We start from the raw sequence: 17,759 nt of genomic DNA on the forward strand, positions 1-17,759 counted from the left end.
TGAAGAGAATGGTAAAGGCTTGGAAGAGTGTCCTTACAAATAATCCAGGGACCTCAGAACGCCTATGCATATTTGGCCAAAAAAGAGAAGCTATAAGGGTATTTGACACCTAAACTAGGCTATTTTGTTATAGTTTGGTTTTTGGTAGAGGGGCTGAGATAGATCATGAGTGTTATGAGGAACCTAAAGGCAGTGTGTGTTGGGTACGTGTTGTAACTTCAACAGTGGCTGACTGTAGTGGGTATTCAAGTAATGTTTACTCTGTAACTGACTTAATGACTGAAAGAGTCTATGAATAAACAAATGAACAAAAGTACTAGGACAATGGATAAAATGTATAAGGAGTTGGGCTTTGTCTCAAAATAGGAATGACAGTTGCGCTCCCTTCCCAATACCCTGTAACTGTTTCTCTCATAGCAGTTAGGAGCCTCTTCCATATGTTGGGGAAGCTCTCTCAATGCAGAAAGCATTTCTGGTTCATCTCTATTTTCCTAGCAGCTAATACATAGTAAGTACTAAAAAGTGTTAGAAGTGATTTTTTTTTTTTTCACGAATAACAGCAAAATATTGTTTAACAATAACGGCACCTGGGTGGCTCAGTCTGTTGTGTCTGCCTTCGGCTCTGGTCCTAATCCCAGGGTCCTGGGATCTGGCCCCTTGCACATCAGGGAGCCTGCTTCTCCCTCTCCCTCTGCCTGCCACTCCCCCTACTCGTGATCTCTCTCTGTCAAATAAATAAATAAAATCTTTAAATTTAAAAAAAAAAATGTACTAAGTGAAAGAAGCTTATCTGAAAAGGCCACAGACTGAGTGATTTCCACTATATGACATTCTGGGAAAAGCAAAGCTATGGAGACTGTAAAAAGGTGGGCGGGGTGTGTTATTGGGGAAGGTGGGGTAAATAGGAGGTGCAGAGAGGATTTTTAGGGCCCTGAAAATACACTGTGTGGTACTATAATGATGGATACTTTTATACATTTGTCCAAAGCCATAGAATGTGTGACACCAAGGGTGAACCCTAATGGGTGCTAAGAGCTTCGGGTGTCAGTGTAGGTTCATGAATTATAACCAAAGTAGCCCTATGGTGGCGTGAATGGGGAAAGCCATGCATGTATGGGGGCAAGGGCCTCCTCACAGTTTTGCTGTAGCCCAGCACTGCTCAAAATAAAGTCTTAAACAAACAAACAAAAAACAGTGACGATGTGGTGGTAAATTCCCTGCCCCTGGAAATGTTCTTTGTCAAAGTTAAGTAACTCTCAAGAAGTTCAGATTTTCACGAATTAGTTGGCAGGTTGCACTGTGTGTGTTTGTGTGTGTGTGTGTGTGTACAAATTCTATTTCAAGTCAAAGATTCTGTGAAAAAGAAAGGAAATATCAAAGGAGTACTAGATTGAGTGGGACAAGTTTATATTCTAGGAACTGAAGATAATTTTATGGAGTGCCTATCTAAAATTTCAAAAGCCTCCTTCCCTGATATTTCATGTCCTTCTTCCTTGATTGATTAATTGATTTTTTTAGCCCTTCCTATCTTACACACTGTATATATATTTTTCATGTTTACCCTTTTTTTTTTTCCCCTGCCAGAATTTTTCTTTTGAGGGTAGGGATTATCATGTTTACTTTGCTACTGTCTCCCCAGGATACAGAACAGTACCTAGCATGAATGGCTCAATATAATATTTGTTGAATAGAATAGATGTCTGTAGGCTTGCCATAGGTATCACCTATTTATGTCCAATAGTTAATGATTGTGTGAATATTGTGTGATTGAAAACTTATTCTGACTTTTTTAATTACAGAAGGCTTTACGACCGGATATGGGCTATAATACATTGGCCAACTTTCGAATAGAAAAGAAAATTGGTCGCGGGCAATTTAGTGAAGTTTATAGAGCAGCCTGTCTCTTGGATGGAGTGCCAGTAGCTTTAAAAAAAGTGCAGGTAAGATTATTTTAATTATGTAAATCGATGTAAAATTATACTATATGAATAATAAATAGAGGAAAGTATGTCCTGAATGATTAGATAATGACAGACTTAACTTGAGAATGCTAGAAAGGAATAAAAATTATACTTTAAAAGCTTGAATTGAGTGTAGTACACAGTGGAAATTAATTATTAATTTTAATATTACTTCTACGCTTTAAAAATTTAGCTGGTTTTGTTCACCCAGATTTAGTACTGACTGCAATGATCCTAGAAAAGCTTTTACAATTCCAGATTTTAGGGGGCAGATTTGACTTCTCACCACTTGCTCCTAACTCAACAGGTAACTCACAAGAAGAAAAAAGACTTTACAAAATGTATTGCCTAGGGTTTGTAAGTGGCAGTCCAGGGTATTATATTAATGTGGAGAACCACACTGGCAATAAATGAAAGAACAATGAAGTTAACTTTCTTTATTGGAAAATTTTAAAAAGAATGAAATGGATTGAGTAAATCAGAGGATTGATGACATGTTTGGAATTGCCCTCTTGTGTCTGTATCCTTCTGGAATCAACTTTGCTCTCCAATCCTGACTTTTCTTTTGTTTCCCTCAGATTCATTTATCTTGTTCTAGCTCCTCTTATCAAGTCCTGACCTAACCCTAGTGGGCTAGTCCCATTGAGCTACCTGCAGGCGTACTTGCCAGAGCCCTGGAATTTTCATTTGCCTGAACAAGTCTAGAAAGTCTAAAGTCACTTGCCTTGTTATTGTGTCGCAGGGTATGTTTGACATCACACAGTTTTGCTTCCCGTTTTTCAGATAAGGTAGTTATTGTTCATACCTGCCCATAGACTTCCTGTTTTACTCTGCAACCCTGATACCTTTTTTCTGTAGTGACCTGTGAGACCAAAGTTTCCTGTTTGTGTGTGTGTGTGTGTGTGTGTGTGTGTGTGTGTGTGACTTCTTAAAGCATCAGTGTACTTGAAGTAGCCATTACAGAGATGAACAGTTTTCCCTTACCTTTTTAAGGAAATATTAAATGTTTATAAAAAACGTTATGTGGCATACATGATATGAAGAATAATAGAAATGCCCTCATATCCACCACCCAGCTTAAGAAATAACAGCATTAAAATTTTTTTTTGATCTATAGCCGCCACTCCCTTCCTGTAGAGGTAACCACGTCTGGAATTCCGTGTTTAACATTCCTTTGCTTTTCTTTACAGTTTTCCCACATCTGTATAAATTTCTAAATAGATCTGTTGTTTGCTTTGCATTTTTGGAGCTTTACATCAGCGTCATCACATGTTGGTGCTTGTGGCTCTACATTAACCTTTTCACTGCTGTATTGTATTCTGTGGTTCGTGTTACATGTTGCTTGCTGGTTGGATTGTTTCTAAGTTGTTTATTATGGTAAACATTACTGCTCTGCTAGTCTTCTGTGTCTCGCAAGCATCTTGTGTGACATGTGAGCATTTCTCTATTGTCTGGGCCTAAGAATGGAGATGGTGAACCACAGGCGATATGCATGGTAGGTTCTACAAGTTAATAGCAAGTTACTTTTCACAGTTGCACCGGTTGACTTTCTCACGGGCAGCATATAAGAGTAGCTGTCTTCTCTTGCTTAATGTGCCACTTAGAACTTAAGAAAACATAATATAGAATGCAGATACTAATGTTCATGAAGCAGATGACTTTTGGAAGGATGATTCCCTTATAAAAGAACTCTGATCCATTTTTAAAATGTATTTATGAAATTTCTACTGTGCATTACTAGGCACCGAGGGGAAATAAAAAGGAAGCTAGTCATAGTATTCCTGCATTCCAGAGAAAAAAGAGTCTATGTGGAACAATTAAAGGTTAAGCCTTGTGGCATGGATTCCTGATTTAAACAGGAGTTCACAGAATGGAGATGTCCGTTTGGGCCATTGGTGGAATCGGAATATAGGCCAGGCTGCCAGTGCGAGACCAGCTTCTGGAGAGCACTGGAGCCTGGAGCAGGAATTTGTAGAATAGGAAAGTAAGGAATCAATATGGATCCTCATGTAGAGGAATAATCTTTAAAATTCATTCATTTAAAAGGAAAATTACAAACCAAACGCACAAAATGGACTGGAAAGAAGTCAGCTGCTTATTTGCCGTAGGTAGTGAATGCCAGAGGGTAGATGGATTGAGAAATTACCTGGAGGTCTCGAGGCTTCTCAGCTTCCTTCTTCAGCTTCTAACTGACTCTGAGTGTAGAGAAAGAGACACGGCTCCATTCTACCTGTTGTCTTCCTTTTGATTGGAAATTTGAAAGGACATGAGTTAATTTGGGCAGTCATATTTCCATTCAGTATTAGATGCCCCTCTAACTGTTCCCATTCTGCACCGTGATAAACCTCAGATGGCGGTCTCCTGCTGGGTGAGGTCCGTTTGTGCTCTTGCATTAGAACATTCTTTTCCGCTTTATACAGCGTTAATACTGGGGCATGTTCCAGTTTAAACGTAGCTACTTTATAGAGGAGAGAGATGCTTTTGTAAAGATATTCGTAGCTTATTTAACTAGGAAATGGTGTCTTAAACCTTTGTGAGGAGAAATGTGTTTGCATTTCAGATATGGTATTGATTTTTGTGATGTATTACATCACTGAACAATGAGTCCTATGTTTCTTCCTTTAAAAAAATCTCTGTAGCTTAAAGTGAAAATGTTTTAAAAATATTGTTAACTAGACTATCTTCCTTTCTGGAAAGGAAGCCCTTCTTCAAAAAATTCATGAAGAATCAAATACTGGATTTCCTCATGCATCTTGTCACTTGTCTGAAGATCTGTATTACTGTTCCAGCTCTTCTAGAATCTTTCCTGAATACTGTGCTTGGGTTCATAGGCTGAAGTGCTACTTTTATAGTTCGTTTGTCTGCTTCCGTATCATTCAGGAGACACGCCAGAATTACCATCTAGATTCTTCAGCTTAGCTTTCAAGGCATTTCTTTACTTTGTCCCACACCATCAAGTTTCACTTTTTCAAGACTTTAAAAAAACAGTGTCCTAAGCCCTGGTGATGTTCCTGTAGGTTTGCCTGTTACCTGTGTGTGGAAAGAAGAGTGAGTGTCCTGAATACCTGAACGCATAAAGAGATCTGAGAGCCTACAGTGCATGGCAGTGTTAACCAATCTTTTCAAAAATGTACCCACATCTCATCATGATTCATTTGCCAAAATTAAGATGGTGCCTTAGCTGATGTGACATTTTTGAAATTCCATGAACCACCTTTGCTTCTGTCTCCCTGTTTCCCTTTGACATTTTCCTTCTTACCACTCATTCACTCATTCCATCCGTGTTAATATTTGGATCAGCTCATGTTCAGTGGTCAGTGTGGAAGGCTTTGGGAATGCTAAGATAAATAATAGGGCTCATGGGATTCCAGTAGAAGTGCAACAGAGAAATGTCTGAAATCCCAGGATAGGCACTGTAGTTAAGAGTAGCCTCCAGGAATGTTGGTGAGAGGGAGATTGGGATAAGTCTTCATAGAGGATGTGACCTGGGTCTCAGAAGCTCTGTTCTTTATGTTAGAAGACTGTCAAAGAATTCTTTTGATCTGGTACATATAATCTCTATTTTGTTATGCTTAGTTCATTGATTAGAGCTATGTAATTGGAATTGATTTTTATTTTAGCAATCTTACAACACGGTACTAACATGAATTTTGGGTCTTGCTGTGTCTCAGTCCTTTGATGTTTGTTACCCTAATTTTCGGATAGTAGGTGAAATATTTAGATCTTTAGTTCTGTTTGCCTAGTCTTAAGTTATATGTCCAGATAACACTGTTTTCTTATGGGACATTCATTGTGTGAGATACTTATTGGAATAGAAAGTACTGTTGTATAGTACTAACAAAGATAAGGTACTAATGTATTTTGTTCAAATTCATCCTTTTGATACACAGGTTAACTTTCTGAAGAAACGGTATTCTTTGATGTTCATTGCTTTACTTATATTTGATTATTATAGTAAAACATTTATCAAGAAAATCACTCTTTAAAGTATATTGAGTTTACCTTGCTTCTTTTTACATATGTTGATTTTAGTTTCTAGCTTTTGCATGTATTCATGTATTAGAAATTGGGATTGCATGCATGTAGGAATTTGTAAGCTATGATAGCTTCTTCCATAATGCATACAGATTAGAATACATTCCTAATCTCTACAACCATATATCCAATCTGTATTTCAGTGTTCACAGTGATCACTGAATTCATCCTGCAGTTTTTATCAGCTTCATTATTTGATATCTGTAGATTTCCTTTGAGCCTTACAATAGTTATTTGGACAAATGAAAAGTAGGAAGCATTTGTAAGAATAATCTGTACATTATATATTTTTTTAAATTGGAGAATAATTTAGTAATTGATGTTAGTTTAGTTGTTAAGGAGACATAGTCTTTTATCTTAAAAATGAAAGCTTCTTAAATTTATTTATTGTACTTGTAATTTTTTAAGGCATTTCTTAGGCATATAAGAAATAGAGAAAATTTTTAGTTTTATTGAAGGTTTAGGGAATAGGGCATTTTAGTTAACATTTTAGGGTTATAATGAATTACACACATGGCATAAATAGATTATGAACATTAAAATATTGAAACGACTTAATGGATATCAATGAAATAATTTAGACCTATGTCCTTTTTAGATGTTCCACATTGTTTTTTTCTTTAGCATCTTATGGTGCCTTAGGGTTTTTATTATGCTAGTACAGGTTTTGATTGTACCAGTTGGTGAACTCTTCTAGTGTCCAAGCCCAGTGAATAAATATAGTTGAAGTAACTTTTTATTTATAACCTTTGAAGATTTTTGATATGCTCATTTAATATTTACTGAGGACCTACTATGTGGCAGACATCTACTCAACACTGAGATACAACAATTGAGTTCAACATTTTTGGTGGGAGGTATAGACAGTAAGTCAAATAATTATAGCTAAGAAGGAAGTGACTGTCCCATGACAGGAGAGAAAAATTAGGTGGGGGGGGAAGGAGTGCTTTTTGATAGAGTGTCTAGCAAAGCTTTCTCTGCGTATGTGAAATTTAAGCTGAAGTGGAGGATAAGGAGTCAACCATCTGAACAGCAGGAAGCAGAGGATTCCAAGTGTAGAGAACAGCCTTGAACAATAGGATTGACTTGAACAATAAGACCGACAGAATATATTAAAAACTCATTGTTGTGACCCCCGTAAAAGGAGTGCGGAAGAGAAGTAACATGGGGTTACAGAGCATGACAGGAACTAGAATTTGAGAGTTTTGTTTGTGAGCCATGAAGAAAGGTCTTGTACATTTATGTGTTATATGTTGTAAGGGTAATGAATAGCTATTGGAAAAGTTTAAGCGAGTGATGATAAAATCTGGTATATTTTTTAAAGACTGCACAGACTGTTGTGTAGAACATGGATTCATCCTTTCAGTACACAGTGATAATAAGACCAAACATTATTAATTGAAAAATGATTAGCTCTTAAATAAATAATATTATTGGCAATATAAACAAAAATAACAAAATAAGAGATTTCTAAAACTTTGTAAACATTAAAGCTAAAAGAATATATAAAAACAAATAGAGTCATATGATAGTTTTCATGTAGGAGGCAGATTTTAAGAGGTAGTACGTTTGACCTTTTTTCCACAAATAGTTTTTTAGTTCTTTTTCTTTAAATGAGTCTTGCTTTGCCTCTGACGTTTACTCTTTCCTCACAACCGTCACCAACGTCATGTGCTTCTCTTTCTTGACTTGAGACACCGTGGAATCATCTTCATTAGGGCTTGCTTTCTCTACCATTCCAGACCACATTCTACACTCAACCATCTGTCATTCCTCCATCTTTGAAACTAGTGTCATCCAGTTCAATGTTTTTTCCCCCCATCTTTGTCCCTTGTCTACCAGTCTGAAATAGTTTTTCTTTGTTTTTTTAAGAAAAAAATTTTTTTCTCCACCCATTGCTTGATATACCATATTGACTCGGTTGAGCCCAGACATCATCATTTCTCAGCATGGCTCACTCCGTGACACTCCATCAGCTTCTCAGTCCATTATCAGGGCGTACCCTACACTTACTGATTCTAATTCAATCTCTCAAAATTCCTTCTCTAATTAAATTCCCAATTCTCTCCCATTCCCTCTTTCCAGTAAAACTTGTTCTTTGACCTCATCTTGATTACCATGGACACTATTCCATATTCTCCAGATCTCTTATTTAAGGTCTGATTTCAGTTACTCCCTTCTGTGGACCTTTGTCAGCGATTTGAGCAATGCCCCTCCTTTAGAATCTCTCTCTGTGTTGCTAATTCCCAGTCATGGTTAATCTCCACTGTGTGTGTCTTTATTTCTCTATTCATGTGTAACATTGTTTTGTGTCCCATAGCGCAGGAGGGTTAAGAGTATGTTTTGGAGTTCTTGTTTGCTTGGACATGCGCTTTCTTACACCTCCCACTTGGGAACATTTTAATCACAGTATAATAAGAACCCCAAATCAGAAGACATATGATTATAATGTCCACAGTGGAAATTAAAAACTACTACCCTGAAGCCTCAGCTTCTTCCTGGATGCATTCACGTTCAGTAGAGAATGCCCCCTCCTGTTTGACAGAAACAGTCTTTGCGTCGGTTGTGTTTTCACGATCACGTAGCTGTTCTGATTCTTCTTCTGCTAACTCTACCTGTGCTCTGGAAGGAATTTTTCTTTTCTGTTGTCCTTTGAGACATTTTCACCAGTTGCCCCATTTGTCCCACATCAGCCTCCCATCTCTGCCTGTAGCATCGTCGTCTGACTTTTCTCACGGACCCCACCCTACAACCTGTTGCTCAGCACCTGCCTGTAGCTTCTTTAAACTTGCCTCTTGTGTTTTCTGGGATTCCATGCTCTTGATTCTCTTCCCTCTCCGGTATCCCTCTTCTGTTGCCTTCAATCCCTTGTTTTTTCCATCCCCTTTAATTGATTCTATTTTGGGGTCATGTCTTAAGAGTTTTTAATTTTGGATCTTTTGCGTCTCTTTGAGCCACATTCTCCCTCACAGCTTCCAGTCTCCTCTATAGGGTAGCTTCTTAATCTGTAGAAGCCCTGACTAAGCTTTGGTGAACTTTAAACTATAAAATCTGAGCAAAATCTTAAAATCTGAATGAATTTCTTATGGTAATTTTTACAGGTTTTCTTTTCTTTTTTTTAATTTTAAGGAAGTCTACTGAACAGGGCGCCCTGCTGCACTTGAAGTCAAGTCACCTCTAGCCTATTGAGTTAAAAGCATTCCCTTGGAAACAAAAGTTTTTTAAAAGTCAAAGAGTAGTGAGTGCTGCACACGGATACCTAGCTCCATACCATCAGGACATTAAGGAATCCACAAGAAAGGAATCGAGGCCTGTCTTGCCATTTGCAGTTCAAACATGTTGATGTATTAAGAGAGGAAGGCAAACAGAAGCTAGATCACAGGCTCTGGTGTTATAAAGGGAGGAAGGTTTCTAGCATCTTCTGTACTCACCTTGGTTAAGTTTCGTACCACTAGCCCAATCTCTCCACCCTGTAGAATGTCTCTGGATTTAGTCAGGCTAGTGCTGGTGGTAGACTTCAGTTATGTGGCCGCTACTTGTTCGGTGATTGTGATTTATATCTAGAAGACCTCACAGCCTTTCTGCTATAGATTTTCCACCTGCCCCCCCCCCTCCATCCTCTGTCCCTTCAAATAAAAGAGAGAGGCTCTGTAAGGGAAAGTCTGCCTACCAGTCAGCAAGTAGGAGAACCAGAAATTTGCAGGCTGATAGCAAAAACATTCCTTAAAGCTCCTCTCCCCTCACTCAAGCAATGGTAGGGGATGGTCTGTACAGGCATCAGTCAGTTGGAATAAAGGGATGGAAGCATCACTTGGGCACCAGGTCAAAAGGACCAAGAACACTGGGATGAAAAATAGCATAATCCAGGGGTGGCTGAGACTTGTCACTTGGAATATAGGGACTCAATTTAGGCATAAGCTGCTCAGTTCATTTATTCAGGCCCTATAAATTGGGGAGGCCCAAGAGATAATTTGGTTAGGATTTTCATTTATATAAGACTTATTTAAAGTGAGATATATCAGGTTTTTCAAACTTTCTAGTATACATTTTTAAGTACTTTTCATTGCTACATTTTAAGTGTTTTTTCTTCTAACAGATTGACATACGTCTTTGCAAGGACATTTCTATTAAACTACTTGAAGGCCTCTTTTTCCTCTTAAAGATTTCCTTTTTGGTTTCATTAGTCATGAGTAATTTTTTGGCAAAATTTAGAGATGACAAAATAAAACTTTTAAAATGATTGAGAAAGTACCAAGAACTTATTAGCAAATACTTGCCTAAACGCTGTTATTAACTTTGCTCTTACCAAGTATACAGTAAGTTTAAAAACCCACAGAAACTTCGGTAGAGCCCAGAAAGATGCCTTCTGAAGATAAGCTTGTAAATATTCTAAGAAAAGGTTTTTTGTTTTGTTCTGTTTTGTTTTACTAAATCCAGATTTTTCCCCCCTTATGTGTTTTCTTTTCTTGCTCATGAAATCAGACAGTCTTGAATCTGTCTGGAAATGATTTAATCTAAAGATGCAGTTTTTATTTTTGTCTGGACTTACTGGCGAAGAGAAGAAAAATATACGATACTACTGAATTCCCAATTAAGTGTATTTATAAATGTATTTGATTCAGAATTTAGTTTTCCCTCAAGTGGGCCAGCAATACTTATCTCTCAGTACTAAGGAGAGTCTTTGCTATTACTGAGAATTCAGTTAAAAATATGAGTTAATTTGTAATACTTATTTACTTGTAAATTGAATTAAAACTTTTTTTAAGATTTTATTTAATCTACACAGAGAGAGCTTGAACAGGGGGTGCAGAGGGAGAAGCACGGCAGACTCCCCACTTGGCAGGGAGCCCAATGCAGGGCTTGATCTCAGGACCCCTGGGATCATGACCTGAGCCAAAGGCAGACATGTAACCTACTGAGCCATCCAGGCACCCCAGAAATTCATGATTTCTATGGAATACCCTCTTTTTTGGTGTTTTGTGTCTAGTTAGCGTTTCCTAAAGCTCTTGTACACGTCTTTCTCTCATCTCATTCACTAGCTGTGCTTTTTAAATATTTTTCTCATCATAGAGATATTGATTATTGGGAGATTAAATTTATACATGTCAAGTTTGTGATTTTCTTCATTTTAGTCACTAATACCAGAATTATCCTTTCTCTTTCTCCTTAAAAAAAGTTTTCAGGAATTCCTTCAAAGTCAAAGACATTTAAAATTTTATACTTCCCTGCATTTCTTTGAATTATCTGAAGTCCATTGTGACTCATAGTTCCTGAGAATGGCATCAGCATTCATAATATGGAGGGAATCCGTTAATTCTTTTGCCACTTTGACTTTTAAACATTGTGTGTGTATGTGTGTGCATTTCATATCTCTGTAACTAATATCAACCTCAACATTTTATTTACATTAATATTTGTTATTATTTAACAGGTTATATTAGTCATGTCAGTTTTTTCAGCATCAGTTGGCAATTTGGGGAATGGGTGGCTTTTCTATATGAAGTTGCTAGGTATAAAGCTTATTCCTTTATAATAATGGTCTTTTGATTTTACTTAGTTCTATAAGAACTCTTTCTGGAGTGTATCATACTTTGCTGCATCTCTGAATCCTGCATGTAGAGTCCCTGCCAGTCCTACTCCCCCTTGTTAAGGTTCTCCCATCACTTTGTACAAGCAGCGTTTATTAGATTGTGTGTTCGTGTTCTGTGTTCCAGTCTGCATCTGACAGCGGCAAGCTTGTTTTTTTATTTGTATCTACAACAAAATCTAGTAACAAGTTGACAGCATGGTTTTATGAATGAAAGAAAGCAAGAACATGAACAAGTTATGTTACTTATGTTAATCATCTGCATGTAGAATAAAACTATGACGCTCTTGAAGAGGTTTGTGTTTATATGAGGTTTTTCCGTCAATAGGTAGTGTTACACTGTTTGTGCTTTAATGCTGGTCGTTGCTGGTTTGTTTTTTTTTTTTTTTTTTTTTTTTTTTTTACCCCTGCAATTAGTATCCATTTATAGCTAATATATTCTCTTGTTTTACCAAAGTTTGATATATATGAGCGCTTGATGGTTGCAAAAAATTTCTCTTAGTAGATATTTTATGTGAACTTTGTGACAGTGATTTGCCACTTATAATCTTTTCTTTCTTTTCTTCCTTCTGTTGTGTAATCATAGTAGTCAGTGCAAGTTGATGATGGTCAAATTAGTTAGAATTACTACTAATGGAGAAGAGTGAAGCCATGCTCTCTAATACATGTGCTAGCATACACATTTCTTTTCTGTTGTTTGTATGAAGTGGGAAGAAATTTGATGCCACCTTGTGTATCTCACTCCCTTTATAAACCATTAAAGGGGACGGGCATCTGGATGGCTTAGTCAGACCCATCCGACTCTTGATTCAGCTCAGGTGGTGATCTCTGGGTCTTAGGATCAAGTCCTACATCAGGTTCCATGTTCAGCTGAGAGTTGGCTTGAGATTCTCTCTCTCTCCTTCTGCCCTTCCTCCCTCACACACACCCTTCTGCTCTCTCTCTCAAATAAATTCATAATTTTTTTTTTTTAAAAGAAAAGCCCATTAAGGGCGCCTGGGTGGCTGAGTGGGTTAAAGCCTCTGCCTTCGGCTCAGGTCATGATCCCAGGGTCCTGGGTTTGAGCCCCGCATCGGGCTCTCTGCGGAGCCTGCTTCCTCCTCTCTCTGCCTGCCTCTCTGCCTACTTGTGATTTCTGTCTGTCAAATGAATAAAGAAATCTTTAAGAAAAGCCCACTAAATAAGATAAAATTCTATATTTTTTTCAGATCTTAAAATGTAGTTCTTAGCTGTTTCACATTAAAACTTGAAAAATATGATACTCAAAATTTTTGTTAGAAAATTAAATAAGTAAATAAAATAAAGAGGGCATAGAAATAAGAGGAGTATTTTGCTATAGTGTCAGGTGAAAACACATATATACCATATTGCGCCCTGCTGCTGTTTTCACTTTCTGACACACGTACGTTTGTACAAGAAATGGAAGGGAGTGAGCAAAAGCTAAAATTCTTTAAGGAAGTGAGTTTGTGGATATTTTTGTTTAAAATTTTATTTATAACTTTCTTAATTTTTTTTTTAAGATTTTATTTATTTGACAGAGAGAGATCACAAGTAGGCAAAGAGGCAGGCAGAGAGAGAGAGAGGGAGGAGGAAGCAGGCTCCCTGCCTAGCAGAGAGCCTGATTCAGGACTCGATCCCAGGACCCTGAGATCATGACCTGAGCTGAAGGCAGAGGCTTAACCCACTGACCCACCCAGCCAGCCCCATTTCTTAATTTTTTTAATAAGGGGAAGATTAGAACTACATCTATGTTTGGATATTAAGAATGTTATTGAGCAAAAGTTGTGTATTACAATTTGTGATTATACCCCCATATTCTGGTATTACCTTTTATGCCTTCAGTATCTGTTGTTTCTTACATTGTCCTCAGAGTTCAGCTTTAAAGTTACCCACTACTCGCATGGGGATTCCTTCTTTAGATTTCTCATACTACACTTTGCACACACATGTACTTACTAGCTAGTGGTGTATGCGTTAGACTTTACAACCACCTGGGACATTGAAGGAAATGCAGACTCTGGAGCTGGAATGATCTAGATTCAAGTCCTTGTTCTGTCCCTTACTAATTTTATGACCATAAGGAGGTATTTAGCTTCTCTGAATCTGAGTGGTCATTCTAAACTGGAGCCAGTACTACTGACTTTATAAGAACACAGGCAGGATGATAGCACCATCTGGATGTAAAGAGGCTACACCCTCTGGTGGGTGTTCAGTGATTTCTTCTCAAGTCAAGAAGACTTGGATCATGCCCTCCTTTGAAGTTACACACCTACTTTACCTGGAGCATTTTGACTGTCTGAATCAGGAAGACTTGGCCAAGTTGATGACTATAAATGTTATTAAAGTTGTTTTGTTATGTGGCTAGGGTTTTAATCGGCTCATAGTAGTGACTTATCCAGATATTTTCTACAATATTTAGCATACTGATTTTTTTTATTATTGTTTATTTTCCATATGCTTAGAACATTGAGAGAGTTGTTTTCAGAGACATCATCAATATCCCTTTGATTACATTATTTATTATTTTGTTTTTACATTAGACCAGTATTTCTCAACCTTTTCTTCATTATCAACCCAAGGAGTCTTTTTAGGTTTTTTTTTTTTTTTTCTAATTACTCCCCTCCCTTATGAAATTTTAATTCCACAGATAACAGTATATCTGTTTATGTGTTGTATGTATATCTGTGCTTTATCTTTAGTAAGGGTGAGACTCTCTCTCTGTTCTCTCTAAAGAACCGAATTTTTATCTCCTTCAAGTGCTATGATCCCAGTCAGGGTGTGCATTAGACCTTTTAGACATGATTTGATTAAATAGATAATGGTTCACAGCTTGGGATATATTTGGATAACTCAGAGTGAATTCTGGCTGCTCTATTAATTAGCTGTGTGAACTTTTGTCAGTTTCATAAGTTTTCTAAAATCTGCTTTGTCTCATCTGTAAAATGGGAATACTGATGTTAATTGTCTTCAACTGATTGGGTGACAGTTAAATGGTAGTTAATGCAACATGTTTAGTAAATATTAATTGTTAAATATATATTCTCATTTTATTATGACCACAGTATCCATTCTATTTCATTTGAACCTGAGACTTGAAATATCTAGCAGTTCTCTTTTCTCATTTAAAAAAAAGATTTTATTTATTTATTTGAGAGAGAAAAAGCAGGAGTAGAGGGAGAGGGTGAAGCAGGGAGCCTGACCCCAATGCTTATTCGCAGGACCCTGAGATCATGACCTGAGCTGAAGGCAGATACTTAACTTACTGTATCACCCAGGGGTCCCTCATTTCTCATTTTTAATACTGACTGCCTTTGGAAGGAAAAATGTAAACTCTAGAGGTAACATGAGGTAAAATACAGTTCTTCATAGCTCTTATAAAGCTAATCAGGAAGAAAATTTCTTAGTGTGTGTATAACCATATGTGAACTTTTACAGTGTATTTACATGGTTCTTGAACCATAGATTATTATTTTATTTAATAATTCTGGATTCTCTTTTTAGATATTTGATTTAATGGATGCCAAAGCACGTGCTGATTGTATCAAAGAAATAGATCTCCTTAAGGTAAATAAATGAACTATTGATTATTTTGAACTAGATGAGCATGTTGATAAAAGTGACTTATGAAAATATTACACTTAACAAGCAAAAGGATTTTTTAAAAGATTTTATTTATTTGACAGACAGAGATCACAAGTAGGCAGAGATACAGGGAGAGAGATGGGGGGAAGCAGGCTCCCTGCTGAGCAGAGAGCCTGATGCAGGGCTCCATGCAGGGCTCTATCCCAGGACCTTGAGATCATGACCTGAGCTGAAGGCAGAGGCTTAATCCACTGAGCCACCCAGGCACCCCAGCAAAAGGATTTTTAGAACTAAACTTAACTTATGCCACACTGGTTTGAAACAACATTATACAAATATGTATCTCAGTATATGGAAGAATGTAGTTATTTTTTTAATTCATTGTAAATATTTAATCAGATTATTTGGTAGGATTAACTCCCCTCCCCTACCTTTCAAACTAGGAAATAGATAAAATGGGCAAAAAATATTGAAGGAATTTTTTCTTGACTGTCCCAAGCAGATATATTCTAAAGCTTAAGTAACAAATGAGTATTAGTATTAACTCAAGATGTAATATATTGAGAATGTGGACTGATCCAAATGGGTACATGCTTTTTGTAATATTTCTCTGTTTTTTCCAGATTTAGAAAGGATGATATAAAGAGTATGTTAGAATTAGCTTTTCAGTTTTTCATCCACTCAGAGAATATGACTGAAATTTCAGTTATCTCTGCACTGGTTTTATTCTAGTAAAATTTCCTTTGAGGAATGCTGTACCTTATGTTATATTTTTAACTGTTGGATAAGACTTGGATGTTTTTTATGCTGTACATTTTTGTTTGTACCTAAAATGAATTCAGTTTATCAAGAAATATAAGAGTAAGTAAGAGTAATGCTTTCCAGCTGTTCTGTTAGTTGTAATTATTTCCTGGGCCATGAAGTAACTGCTCTAAATATATATATATATATATAAATTGTTATTAGAGAAATAATATATTAGCATAGAAGATGTGGAGGAAAAACTTATAAGTAGAAAGAAAAGAAGAAAATCATGTATATGCCCTCTGGAAGAATTCTTGAATAATTTTTTTTGATAAACTATTTGTCTTATGTTAACTTGTTTAAAGATTGAATAGAAAGCAAATTGTACAAAAGGATTGTCAGTACGTAGAGACTGATGCATATATTTCTATAAGGTGCAGTTTTTCTTAAGATCATGTAATGTATCAACCCTATAGGTAAACTCAGTATGTTTATACTATTTGATGTAAAAGCTGTGTTCAGATAGAATACACCAGATGTCCTTTTATTTTGTTTTAAACCACTGGCTGCAGTTAGATAGGATCAGGTCAACTTCAAAATAGGAGTAAAAGGAACACTTTATTTAGCATTGAATGCCCTTAATGACAGTTCCCATTTCAAAGGGTATAATTTTTAGGAACTGATGCTATAATTCTGCAATTCATTTATATTTATATACTTATTGAACATAGCAATACATACTCTAAAAAATTTTATGTGTAATTTACTCTATTTCTAATAAAGAGTATTAAAACTAAATTATCTAGTATCTAGTGTCTAGTGTCACTTTCAATAATTATAATATCTGTTTCAAAATTCACTGAAGAAAAATATACTGTCATGTTAAGATTTCTGTAACTTAAAAATGAAATACAGCAACTAAGTTTATTCTTTAGTTAAGAAACTGTAAGTGATTCCTGGGAATTTACAATAAGAAAACTTTCTGGTGTTTGTTTTTGTGTGTGTGTGTGTGTCTGTGTGTGTGTGTGTGTGTTTTTCCATCAGCAACTCAACCATCCAAATGTAATTAAATATTATGCATCATTCATTGAAGATAATGAACTTAACATAGTTTTGGAATTAGCTGATGCTGGTGATCTGTCCAGAATGATAAAGGTAAGGTTTTGTTTTGCTTTTTTAAAACTTAAGTATTTTTTTTCTGATAGAATTGCTCTATAAACATATAGGTATATCAGGTATTTTAAAGACCTCGGTGAAATACTTTAAGATATGGTAGATACCTAATGAATGATAGTAGTGTTAATTATGATTATGAAACTGGTTTACCTGGTAAAACTCACTCTGCTCAGTTGAGATGTGTGGACACTCAGAAACCAACTTGGAAATAGATCAACAGATTTGTCTCTTCTGTAAGCTGAAGTTCAAATTTTGCAACTTGATTTTCTGAGCAGACCACCCTTGATCCTTTATCTCTGGACATCGGGCAGAGGAGACAGAAAGAGATTCTAGAGAATCCTGATCTTTTCCTGGGAGGGATTCATCAAAGAATAAAGTGGGCTTTGCATTCAGACCTTTTTGGGGTTTGCACATCAAACCCCAGCTCAACCACTTTAAAGTTTATTTAACTTTCTTCTCCAAGAGCATGTTAATTGGGTTTAAGTTCAGCTACAAGTTATAGAAACCCCCAAATTACAGTGTTCTAAAAATTACTTGTTCTTAGGCAGGTTACTTCTGTGTATGACAGTTTCTCAAAAAACAAAATAATAATAGAACCTACCTCATAGGATTGTTGCAAATGACTAAATATTTGACATTTATTAAGACCTAAGAACTGGGGGTGCCTGGGTGGC

At 36.5% G+C, this 17,759-nt stretch overlaps 1 protein-coding gene across 3 annotated transcripts in view; it reads left to right on the forward strand.

The window, feature by feature from the left end:
• NEK7 (NIMA related kinase 7) overlaps window positions 1-17,759 on the forward strand; it is a 155,082-nt gene that overhangs the window by 81,453 nt on the left and 55,870 nt on the right. For all 3 annotated transcript variants that reach the window (XR_009347236.1, XM_059144908.1, XM_059144907.1), the window contains 3 exons: window positions 1,800-1,940; window positions 15,085-15,147; window positions 16,954-17,064. Coding sequence is in view for 2 of the 3 variants with exons in the window: in XM_059144908.1 (XP_059000891.1) it covers window positions 1,800-1,940; window positions 15,085-15,147; window positions 16,954-17,064 (315 nt within the window). In the remaining variant the exon portion in view is untranslated. The remainder of the gene's footprint in view (window positions 1-1,799; window positions 1,941-15,084; window positions 15,148-16,953; window positions 17,065-17,759) is intronic.

The sequence above is a fragment of the Mustela lutreola genome, chromosome 14 (assembly GCF_030435805.1).
Source record: "Mustela lutreola isolate mMusLut2 chromosome 14, mMusLut2.pri, whole genome shotgun sequence".
In the NCBI taxonomy this organism is placed as follows: Eukaryota; Metazoa; Chordata; class Mammalia; order Carnivora; family Mustelidae; genus Mustela; species Mustela lutreola.